Below are 12,740 nucleotides of genomic sequence, written 5' to 3' on the forward strand. Positions count from 1 at the left end.
AGAAGTCCAGAAATCAACAATACATGAAATATGGAGTCCATAGAGAGATGAGAGACAAATCTGATGTTATTAAGAAGAAGCACTGCTTAAGCATGAGAGGATCTTGTCAAAATGACAATTTTCCCACCTATAAATCCCTAGATTTGTAAGGTTATTTGTATTTCTTTGCAGCCCAGCTGGGACAGCAGAAGAACTGGATCATGCAAAATGCTGCACAATTATTAACTGAATTGACCGACCAGGTGATAAAGACGCTTTTAATGGAAACAACATTGTTTGCACTGTTCCTGTGGGGCCATAGTTTGCATGTACTTCCATACATCAGGTCTTCAGTTTCGCTTGTTCCAACCAGTTTAAAAATAGCTACAAAGCCATCCCAAGGAACAGCAGTTATTCAGGGGTTATTCGTATGCAATACAGCTGTAACACCAATACTAGATCTTGTAGCCGTTATACACTCACGGCAATACATTCACTTCTCAATATGGAAAGATGCGAACACATGAGGGGTTGATGACTCAGCAGGTACACCTACAACAGCTAGTAAATCTATTGATAATCAAATGATACAGGTTAAAGACAAATTAGCCAAGCAGGAATTCATAAAGGAATAGTGCCTACGACTTGCCACAAGTGCACGTTAAAGCTAAGTGCAGTGTTGTTGGCACACGCTTCTCAAATGTAACATCTCCAACCTGTTGCAGAAAACCATTCTGCAAGTGAGGGACGGTGAAGAGGAAATGATGCAGAAAAATTAATAATAATAAAATGAAGGAGTGAGTACTTTAGCTCTTCTTGATATTTATTTTTATTCCCGGCCTACAGGATGGGATTTTGTGAGTTCTTGTGAGTGTGTGCTGTTGTATATTTATAATATAGTGAAACATCTATGGATGGACTTCACATCCTTCCAACCTGCGTGAGTTTTAAAGGACCAGGCCCTCATAGGCAGGGCCCTCAGACTCGGGGGATTCTCTCTGCAGGCGAAGATGCTCCAGTGTGTTGTGGAAGTGTTTGTTGATCTGCTCCGTTTCCTCACTCGCCTCCAGGTTGGGAAGGTCTTCTCTGATCTTCTGGATAAGCTGGTTTAATACCTGGACAGTCACCTGGACAGGTGGAGGATGAGGGACAGTGTAAGAGTTCCTGTTTGTAGTGTAATATCTACATAGCTTTTATGGACTTCATTCACATCAATTGGAAGTGACTGTCTTTGTGTTTTGAAGGTTAAAAGCAAAGATGTTAGAGTAACATACTCATTTAAAGCCATCAGAATGACAAAACTGAAAACAACAAATCAGGTTCTTGTTTACATGACATTTCTCAAACCAGGTTACTGCAGAGAAACAACAGTAACCTGGGTATTTAAGAGCATTCAAAATGTGACAGTTGCTAACAACACAGCTTGGAACAGGTGTCTAAACTATGTTGACATTTGTGGTGTCCTACCGCATCGTTTTCTCTCTCATAGAAGCAGATGTATCTGTTGAGGATTTCAATGAAAAGCTGGACTTGCAGTGATGGGTCCATACACTGGTTGGCAATCTTCAGGGCTTTCTTTAGACACTCCATCACCCGCTTACCATCGCGTATCTAATAATGCAACATCAGTACTTAGCAATGACAGCAGTGGAAACAGATCAAGTGAATCAAAATGTGTCCGAATAATGATCTAGCAAACTCAGATACAGTATAGTATTGAAGGATACTTAATGGAAAATCTAAAAGAAACCGTTTCCTTCTGTACCCATTATCTGCATTTTTCATTAGAATCTTTTTGAGGCATCCTGGTAGCACAGGGGTTAAGAAGGTAACCCTGTAATGTTATATCCACGGTTCAAATCTACTCTGGGACATTTGATGTATGTCATCCACCAGCGTCCTCCTCTCATTTCCTGTCCCCTCTCTAATGTCTTCTATGTAATAAAGACAAAACTGCCCAAAAAATACACGTAATTGAAATGTGCCGCGTTAACACAGGCTAAATGCATCTAATGTCCAAAGTAAATGCTACAGTGTACTTAAGATTGATAAAACACTTATACAGTGTCATTTATCGTCCCCATTTTAGTATAACAGTTTACTCCTTGATTTCGGAAACTGCAGGTCCCATCACAATTGCGAGCTCCGTTTGGTGTTGGTGCCATTATTACATCAACAAACCTTTACTCACACTGAGTATACTGGTGGTATGTAGGGACAGCACGGCTCATTTTAGTTGCCTTCGCAAGATTTTTTTCAGATATAAGTGTTTTTGAAATAGCACAAAAACAATTCCAACACACCTCTTCACCATTTTTTTCAGTGCTGCGACCTGACCAAAAGAGATGGGCGCAGATACTGACGGCTCGGCACTGGTCAGGCTTCTTCAGCAGCTTGGAGGCAGCCAGCGCACACTGAGTCCTCAGCGGCTCATGGTTTTCCTCGCTGAAACACCGCATTCGCTCAAAGGTACCAATGATCAGTGTGATGGCTGCCAACTGGGCTTTAGAGTCACTGATCTCATCCTCGTACAGAGAGAAGGCCTGGTGAGGGAGATGTATTGAGAAGCAAGAGAAGAAATGCAAAAGGTGGCGTTGGTGGGCAAGGAGGGAGGGAGGAAAAGGATTGAGACAAAAGATGTGAAAAGGAGAGAGGCAGAGGTTTGGTTGTTGCAATATTTGAGAATCAAAGCGAAACAAAATCAATGAAAGAAATCACCACAATTGCCTGTTGTCTTCCCGTCAACCTTGAAAACCTTTTTCGACACCTTTTTTTTTTTTTTTTTAGTTTGTTTTTGCTTTTTCCAACGTTTTAAATTGTTAAATTTTTCTTCTACACATTTTCAGTGCTTATTTCTACGTCCCTTATTTTCTGATATAAAACAAAAATTGAAAACGGGTCAATTTAACAAGGGTTTTGGGGTCTCAAGTAGTCAAATATTCAAAATTAAGGCACTCAAGTTGCTGTGCTACTTTTCTATGAACTAAAAATCACAAATAAAATTTTGCTGTAAAAAAAAAAAAAAAAAAATGCTCCCACAGAATATTTAAATTAAAGGCCCATGTTTAAGTGTTAACAAATCCACTTGAACAACTCAAAACAGGATATAATATAAAATATTTTGAGTTATCATACGTCATCTTTCTTTATGTAACTGGAGTTCAATTGACTGGCTGCCCCTCTCTCTATAGCTGTCTTAAATTAAGTGTCCTCCACACTATAGGCTGTAGCCAACCAATTATGTCCGAGATACAAAATGCACAAGCGTTTGTTTAAAGATATTTCCCTCATACATTTTCAGTTAGCTAGTCCGACAGTTGTCTCAAGCTTTTCAATTTGTACAGTAAAATAAAAAAACAATATGTGAAACTTTGAGTGTTATTTTGTTTATCATCGTCTGTATATAATGTGGTTGTGAGTTTTCTAGAGCAACACCACCTAAAGCTTTTCCCAATTCAAAAACATTTAAATCTTGACAGGAATCTGTGAGGCCAGCATGAAATGCAAAGGTTCAATTATAGACTCTAAAAATCACATTCTTTAGGTAGGTGCTGAGGGTTTATTAACTTAACTCAGGTCACTTTCAGATCTGTACTTTGGTTATTTTAGCCAGGACCAAAGACGTACTGCTTTCACTATGTAGCCTGTGAAGACACTGTGTGAGCCTGAATGGTCAAGAGATTTAAAGGAGACTGTTTAATTAAACATTGTACCTGTGACATGAACTCATAAGCAACAGTCTCATGGTTTTCAAAGCCAATCTCGCCTGCAGCCAACGCCCCCTGCAGGAAGAGTCGAAGAGGCAGCTCGGCAAGCTCCGCCTTGATAAGTGCACTGATGGTCTGGTGGGCGAAGGAAAAGATCTTCTGACACTTCTTTTCCCACTTGTCATCCTGATGGGAGACACATTTGGAATAATTTAATAGTATAGACAAAACTAGGAATACAGCATGTGAGATGTAGTGAAAGGGATGTTTGCACACCAATGAGGAGTTCTCCTTGTATCTGAAGGCCAGCTGGTAGGCAGCGAACACCAGAGGAGGGAGTGTGTAGCGAATCCTTAGGTTCCCACCTGCACCAAAGTGTTTCCGGGCTGTGTTCAGAATCTGACCACAAACCAGAGTGTTAACGTTAATGAACAACAGCAAAGACATTGTGGCTTACCAACCCCAACAGAGAAAGTTATAGAAACATGAAACACACAGCAGTTTTAAATCCAAAGCATGCCATAGAGTTACAGATTTTTAAATGCATTTTCATACTTTCAAGGCAGCCACTGGTTTACATTCATTTCCTTATGATGTAAATCAATGAACAGTGTGTAATCCATCAAGGTGCACATTAAAGCTATAGTGCGTAGTTTCTGTCTCCCCCATGAGGAATTTTAAGTAATGACTACAATACTGTCGGCGAGTCCACATGACACAAGCCTTCCATGACTGCGCCCTCCATGCAGTTGCTAGTAGCCAAGGAGACACGGAGGATTGAAAAAACATTAACTCTTCAGGTTAAGGTAATTATCTTAACTCGAGCTTCCGCACGGGAATGTCACCGGACACCAGTCTTCTGAATATAGCCATACTGAGAAATACAGAGAGAGGAGCTGATCGTCTTAATTAGCTTTGTAGCAACTCATTTGGCAATGGCTTGATTGTAACGTTCATTTTATTTCATTTTAATATGTATACATCTTAGTTCATTCACTGGCATGCTCCTTTACTGTTGAGGAAAGGACCCACAAGATACTGTTGATCCGGATCTTCGGAGTGGAGTAGATGGATGAAACGACCCACAAGGCTCTGCTCCTCAGCAAAGTCCTCAGGGTCAGGGTCATCAGCTGGTTGGTCTGGCTGGTCCTGTATCAGTGTGGATACCAAGCTCAAGATGGCGTCCACCTAGAAAAACCAGAGAGGGAGTAAGGAGTTTTGATTCCAGGATCTTTCCTACATTTCCTTCCTGCTTTTGGCTGATGACCTATGCTGATGAGGTCATGGGTCAGAGACAGATCAAAAATCTTGCCCAGTAAATTACAGTAGTATGAGAAGGCCACACATTCAACACTAAGTAATGCGGCCTTGTTATATGTACAGGATTTCTGATGCCTTGCACTCTAGGGCCTTCAATGAATATTCTAAATTTGAATATATATTTAAGTTGTATATATTATTAACATTAAAAGGTGCAATAAGTTATATATGTACTGTATTTAATCCAAAAATTACCACAATGTGGCATCAGATATTAAGGAAACATGCTAAGTTGAAATACTATGTTTTTTTGTAACAACAATGCTAAAGCCAGTATTTTCTCCTTTTGAAATTTTCGTTCCATGACGGAATGTCTGTTTGCGTTTTGGCCTGTGTGTTGTTATCAACTGCCCATTTTGACAGCCGGGCCAGCTGCCAGATATACCTGTAAAAATGCAAACCCAGTGTGCTACAGCTGTAGTACAGCCATGGAAGCAGCAAACAAACAAAAGGGATCAACGGAAAAAGATTAATTCTATCCGCCCTAAAAATAATAAGCTAGCTATCTTTCTAAATGGTTGCATAACCAGAGACATGGTAATACACAGCTAAATATTGGTAGGGCTGGGCACCGAACGTTGATACTTTTATGGCACCGAAAAAAATCCTATGTATATCGAAAAATTATTAATCTTTTGGTGCCAAATTTTGGTTCCAAAAGCGTCTGAACGCGTAAGCGCAATCTGTCCTCTCTGCATACTGACAGAGAGCAGAGCTCCGACCGACACACACACACACACACACACACGGAGTAAACTACGTCGTCAGCTCTGTAGTTTCGTTGAAGTCAGCAATGCCGATAAAGTGGTTTCAAGTGTGGTTAGTTTTTCAAAACTTCACGCAGACAGCGTTTAATGAGATATGATATTAATGGCGAGCCGAAAGCGGTCAGGGTCATAGACAGTATATAAGAATGGACTAACAGATCCCGTTGCTCTGGACCGAGACCAGTGAAGGTTATTAGAAGCACTTTTCCGGTGATCGCTAGCGTTACTGTGCAGCCTCCAACTGAGAGAGACAATGTAAATGTGACGTGAGCAACCTGTCTGAAAGTTGTAAGTGTTCTGGTAGCGGTGCCAAGAGAAATCTCAATCATTCCCAATCTTACAGAGACGGAGAGCGTAGGTATATGTAAGGAGATAACATAGGCACAGGCTAATTATTGATCACTAAGATGCTAGTTAACATTATTATTTAAACCTAAACAGCTCATGTAAGTCGAAACTGCCTGCGAGCTTCTCCAATTTTAAAAAAAACGTCTGCTACGGAGCCATAACGTGAGATACAAGGTAATGGAGCCTTTTATACATGGTCGTGTTTCTTTAGAAATAAACAATGGACAAATAGAGTCTTTAAACGCTGCAGATGTAAAGTTATTCGCTGTCAAGTGACGTCAAAATGAATGCTAGTCAATGCTAATGGGAGGTGATCGCTTTGTAGCATCAAAATGGCACCATAGGAGGTTCGAGTTCTGAAGCGAAGCTTACCCCATTGGTCGCGGTGCGGTTGACGTTACACTTCCTCTTAGACAAGCAGGCACAACAGTGGTTTCTTTGCCCTGATGACTGACTGACAGGCTGAGCTTGTAAGGCAAGGCAACTTTATTAAAGTGTTTAATGTATTTTTGTTGATGTTGAAATTGATTTTAAAACATATGGTATCGAAAAAAATATCGTTAGGAACCGGCATCAAAACTGAGGTATCGAAATTGGCACCCGATCAAAATATTTTGAACGATGCCCAGCCCTAAATATTGGAGATGCTTTGAAATATGGAGACAGCGTAGAGCCCAAAAGGACACAGAGTTGACTAATTTCCTCCTAAACAGGTAAGCGTTGAGCTTCATTCATTAATATCACGGCTAATGTAGGGATAGACATTTTCGGTCATTTCAACATTCATGTGCTCACATTAAATTATATAGAGTAACGTTACTTAGCAGGAGAAGTGTTCCTGACTGGTGCTAACGCTGCCATGCTAATAAACGCTAACTGCTAACATAGGATCCATGACATACTGTATGCCAGAAACCCCAAGTTTGACTGCCTCATAATGGAAACATGCAATGTAACTTTGGCAAAACATCCCATTGCCTGAATTGTTGGATTGGGACACAGTGTTCTTTACAGGTCGCTTTGCAATGTATGTAGCTAATGTTATGTTATTGTGGCTAACGTTACCATCATCAGCTTCACAGTTATGATATGTTGGACAGTAAGAGGATTCCCACTTTATTACAAACTGGCATGCAACCATAATGTGTAATGTACTGACTGTACAGTGTATAGACAAGCTGTATAATGGGTCTGGAAGTAGCAGTACCAAAATTGTTTCCCCGCTTCTGTTCAGCGGGCGTAGCCCAGACAGTGACTGTGCCCTGGGTGCAGATGGCCGCAAGGCGGTTATTCGATAAAAGATGACTCTGCGTACAGAGCTCCACGAGAGCACATGCTTTTAGAACAGTCAACATAGCAGCATCTAGCAACTCCTCTACGCTGTGGAGTAATGTCTGGAAATGCAAGACTAGCATCAAGCTAACATTGACATTGTGTGACTGTGGTATTATTGCACATTATATGGGTAGGAATCTTTAATGGAAGTTGTGTATGAGGAGGGACATGTTAGAGACACGGGGAGGAAGGGAAAAAACGTGTGGTTGAATGCGGCTACCCAATAAAGAGGTTACGCTAGATAATAGTGAATCACGCTCCTTATTTATGAAATAACACGACAGTGACGTTGGTTTTAGCGTTCTCAACACTTGGCAACTCCCGTGAACTTCGACGCTGGGGACGAGGGGCCGGGGGAGACAACTCTTTCAGTATTTTGAATTTGGACTGCAGTTACAATTTTAAACGCTAGCTGTCAGTATAACATATTGGACCTTTAAATATGAAAATAAAGATTTTATTGTGGGAAAAAATAAAAGCAGGCCTAGTGAGGCTGTCTGCCTCGCACGTTCTCGTGTGGGCCAGGGCCGCTGCTCTCTAAACAACATTCCCTACAAAGTCTGTCTAATGTCCAATTGAGCCCAGCCAGAGAATTCCCAGCGAGTGAATGGGCGTGTTCATGACCTTTTTATCATGCGGCTGGCACAAAAACCAGAAGAAAAACATTCAAAAGGTGAAGAATGTATGTAGCACAATGATGCATATGAAAAAATGTCTAACGTGAGAGACGACAAGATTCAGGAACTTCTGTCGGTAAGGGCCAACGGCGAAATCGTCAAGGAACGGCAAGAGACTTTGTTGTTTATGACCGAATTACAAACCTAGCAGTGTGATTAGTGTCATGTCCTGCCTACAGTCTTTAAATAAAGTTTTACTTTTATACAGGATTATTTTATTAGTTTTTTTTTGTAATGTGTAGGTATGTAGATCTTTTAAAAAGACATGTTTATGTTGAAATAAATATTCCTATTCCTAAGTAGTGTCTCCCATTGTATTGGTTCGCCTTCTTGTGGACGTAATGCGCAAAAATTGTTATTCAAAATATATTTGAACTTATGTTTTTTTAGAATGAATATTCAAACGTTTTGACAGCTGTATTGCCCTGTCAGTCGAACAATAAGATGCTTCAACAATTAATGCCCTTGTGCTTTAGTGGTAGGGAGGAATCCAACCTGTTCCTGTTCCAGAATGGTGGTGTTGTAGTCCAGTGTGTTGCTCAGCACATAGCAACTCATGCTCTTGCGTGACTCGTAGTCAAAGTACTCAAAGAGTGGTGGGAAGTGCTTGAGCTGCAGCACGGTCAGGATGTTGTTGTAGGTATCCACTGGGATCTTCAACAGTCGGGTTAGTTCCTTTGACACTGCGCTGCTGGTTGCTATGCTAGGGGAGGGGAAAGAACGGAACGGGTAAAAGTGGGACACGAGTGTGAAAGCAGTGTGCATTTAAATGCCAATCATTAACCTTATTCTATCCTGTCTGTGATCATGTTTGTGATAAAAAGGTTTACATGGAGTAACAATGAAACATGAGTATGACAGTATCCAGCTTTCTGATCACTGTCCGCTGTCACGCTAACTCAAAGACTACCACTCTCCCTCTTCTTTTTTTGTTTTTGGTCCGTATACATTTAATTAATTAAGACATGTAGACAGAATGCGGCTGTACGATTACGAATCTACCGTTGGGATCCTCAGTTACGTATCTTAATTGTCTCGTTAGCTAATAGGTGTTTTCCTGTAAGAACACAATCTTGGCTTTTAACCTGTTCAAAACCTGCTTTAACCCTTGTGTTGTCTTCCCATCAACCTTCAACGTTTTTGACGCCTTTTTTTCCAATTTGTTTTTGCTTTTTCCAACGTTTAAAATTTTTCTTCTACACATTTTCAGCGCTTATTTCTACATCCCATATTTTCTTGGGATGAAAACGGGTCAATGTGACCCGAAGTCAACACAAGGGTTAATTTGGTCAGTTTATGCAGGCCTCTACAGTTCCATTAAATATATTCAATTAAAAATATCTGTAATTTTTTACAGCAGGTAACAATAGGAAAGCTGAAATAACCAAAATGATTAAATCCCTCTGTTTTTGCTCTGCATATTGGTGACCCTCCTCTTTTAATAGTTTCTCATCATGTTTTGAGACTGCCATGAAGGATAAAGCAAGAAGACATTAAGGTTAATGAATAAAGTTGGTACCGTAATAGAGAGAGAATTTTCCTAACCCCAAATATGAACATGCCCGATTTGAACATTCGGGAAACCCTAAACCCTTAAATATCTTCCGGTCCGTCTCAGCTCAACTTAAAACAGCTGATGGTGTCCCTAGTGCTGGTTTTAGAACCCAAGAGACGTCACCCATTTCAACAGCCAATAGAAGTCATCTTGTAAAGCCGTGAATCAGAGAAATAAAAGCATTTTCACTGATTCATCACTAGAAATGTAACTGTAGCAAGCATCTCACTAACGTTATCCACATTCATATGATGTATTCAGCTACAAAAAGCTAAACTGAACTGGCAGGTTTTAGAACGCTACAAACCGGCAAGTTGTAAGTAGTGGCAAGTTTCAACTTGTCTCAGTGCCAATCTTTGGTGTGAACTGGGCTTAATGAGGAATCCCTCTATGGCATTTCACTCTCCCTCTTCTTACCCAGATTTTTGTTTGTAGATTATATCTACTGTGAGCATGCATGTTTTTATTTTTTATTTTTTGGCTCTCACCCTCTTTTACGCACTGTTACCTGGATAATCATTGTGTTCTTAAATCTCAGTGTGTTAGGACTTACTGTTCCAAGTTGAGCTTGTTGAATATCTCCACAGTGCTCTCCAGGACCTTATCTACGTAGTCCACACGGTCAGGGTAGCATTTAATGGCCAAGTTGATGAGAGAGACCTGCAAAGAGACTACGTCCTCTGATGGCATGTCCTGGCGAGACTGGAGGAGGAAGAATCATAGAATGAAACTGTCAGCATGGTCAGTCCAACGGTTTGAAATTTAAACTTAGAGTCGTCATAGCTTGGAGAAGGATAGCTTAGTAAGACCGTTTTGCCTAACATCATACTGTAAGCAGTTGACATGAATGAAAGTTGAAAATGTATGTAGACCAATGATTGGAAGATTCATCTAATTTTCTGAGGATATCTTTTCTTTTGTCCTACACCAGAATGGGGGAGAATATAAACTTTTTAGGTTGTTCTGACATGAATCTTATCAAATCTCCTCTACACCTTAAAACTGACTCAACAATATTTAATAGTTTATTACTCTACTTTTTTGTAGGGCTGCAACATCTGTTGATTATTTTCTTGATTAATTAAAAAGGTGCTCTAAGCACTGGTGGGGTGGGGTGGGGGTTGGGGGGTTAGTTCGTGGAAGCACGGAAGGGAGGGAGAGGGGACGGGATAAGGAGGAGGGAGGGGCGAGCTAGCCTTGTTTTGTTTGAAAATACTTTGAACGTCAACAAGAAGTGCCGTCACCCAACATTACTTAGAGCACCTTTAATTAGTTGTTTGGTCTACACAATTTTGATGTTAGTGTTTCCCAAAGCCCAAGATCATGTCCTCAAATGTTTGCAGCTGTACTTTTTGGTGCACAAAAAAATTGTTAAGTCTACTGTATAGTGCTTAGTTTCTGTCTTCCCCATGAGGAATTCTAAGTAATGACAACAACACTGTCGGCGCATCCACGACACAAACCGTCCGTGGTCGCGCGCACAGTTGCTAGTAGCCAAGGAGGACACAGAGGATTAAAAAAACATGATGGACTCTTCAGAAGAGCCGGACGACACAATCTTCTGAACATAGCCATACTGAGAAATACAGAGAGAGTTGTGGAGCCGATAGTCTTAATTAGCTTTGTAGCAACTCATTTGGCAATGGCTTGAATGTAACAAGTTAAGTTACACACTAAAGCTTTAAATCAAAGTGTGGAAATCATTAAGTGTGTACAGACTGACTTTTTGTCTTACAGAATATAACCTACTTGAATAACAGTGGCCACTTGCTGAGAGAAGATGTCAAACAGTTTGATCTCAGATGGAATACCAGGGCCATCTTCTCGATGAGCAAACAGAGCGAGTCTGAAAAACAAAATAGAAATTAGCAGAGAAAATCCAAGTACATTCCCACTATTTACACTAGATCTTTGAGTTGGTTATTACGCGTACAGTCTCTTTAGTATACTATCCTATTGATCCTGGTCCCATTTTATAGTGTTATTTTCCTTTTCACAGAGAAAGGCCAGTTATTCTATCCCCTAAAAACTTTCACTTTCCATTAGCTTTGTTAATTTTCAGTGAATCAAATTGTACCTGTCGATGAGGGCAATGATGATGTTCTTGACATTGACATGTTGATGGAGCTCAGCACAGGAACGTAGGAAAGGGTTCAGGGTCTGAAGGTGGAACTCATCTGGGAAAACCTTAGAAGATGAGACTATTTTAGTTCAGGAGTGTAGGGCTTCACTTATACTTGAAGTGTGTGGAGGTACAATGGACACAACAGACAACATGGATTCAGTGCAACATCTAGCCTACTCTTCTGCTACTATTCATAACGATTAATACCATTACCATTTAGTGTAGTACCATAAACTATATCGGTGAACCACAGAATTGCATTGAATTACATCCAATAATTGCCAGATAAAAGTCGGGTTTTCACCTCCCCCTTTTGTCCATACACACACTCCCTCAGTAACCCACGACTTCACGGTGTATGCCTGAATGGGGTATTACGTTCACCCATGTTAAACTCAAACCAAACCACAGACAGTCCAGACTGGCGGCCACACCTCACTCACCCTAGTGCTGAACACCGGAACCCCCCCCAGGTCTGTGCGCTCAGACTGTAAAAATAATGGACGTAGCATCAGTGGAGTCACCCATTGGTTTGCGGACTGCCATTTTGAAGCCTTGAGTTTGGCAATTTGGCCCTTGTTATTTTTTTTGTTTTTAAACCAGAAGTGACGATTTTTTGACGAGAGGGTGGAGCTGGGAAGGATGATGCAGCTAAGCCAATGTCATTTATGGTTTCAATGGCGCTGCGCTAAGCTGGTCCTCTGCACTCCACCATAAATGATTAACATGGAGCTTTCTGTTATACCACTACCCTCATTCCTGAACTTTTAAAATTCTCATTTTATACAGTGTATAGTTTTTAATACACATAGTACTATAAACAACACTTTTATATAGTTTGTTCTATGTGGTTATCAGATCTCTCTTGAGAATGAGAACCTGTGTCTCAATGAAATTACCTGAATAAATATTAAATAAAAAAAAAAT

General features: G+C 40.5%; 1 protein-coding gene across 1 annotated transcript in view; it reads right to left on the minus strand.

The window, feature by feature from the left end:
- Positions 1 to 243: 243 nt before the first annotated feature.
- The window catches only part of vps35 (VPS35 retromer complex component), a 29,094-nt gene continuing 16,597 nt past the window's right edge, over positions 244 to 12,740 (minus strand). The window contains exons 8-17 of the mRNA XM_039794533.1: positions 11,766 to 11,875; positions 11,438 to 11,534; positions 10,242 to 10,390; positions 8,629 to 8,836; positions 4,719 to 4,874; positions 3,963 to 4,085; positions 3,693 to 3,872; positions 2,283 to 2,522; positions 1,447 to 1,590; positions 244 to 1,106 (exon numbers count right to left, since the gene is read on the minus strand). Of these exons, the coding sequence (XP_039650467.1) occupies positions 927 to 1,106; positions 1,447 to 1,590; positions 2,283 to 2,522; positions 3,693 to 3,872; positions 3,963 to 4,085; positions 4,719 to 4,874; positions 8,629 to 8,836; positions 10,242 to 10,390; positions 11,438 to 11,534; positions 11,766 to 11,875 (1,587 nt within the window). The 3' untranslated portion in view covers positions 244 to 926. The remainder of the gene's footprint in view (positions 1,107 to 1,446; positions 1,591 to 2,282; positions 2,523 to 3,692; positions 3,873 to 3,962; positions 4,086 to 4,718; positions 4,875 to 8,628; positions 8,837 to 10,241; positions 10,391 to 11,437; positions 11,535 to 11,765; positions 11,876 to 12,740) is intronic.

This window comes from Perca fluviatilis, chromosome 3 (genome assembly GCF_010015445.1).
Source record: "Perca fluviatilis chromosome 3, GENO_Pfluv_1.0, whole genome shotgun sequence".
Lineage (NCBI taxonomy): Eukaryota > Metazoa > Chordata > Actinopteri > Perciformes > Percidae > Perca > Perca fluviatilis.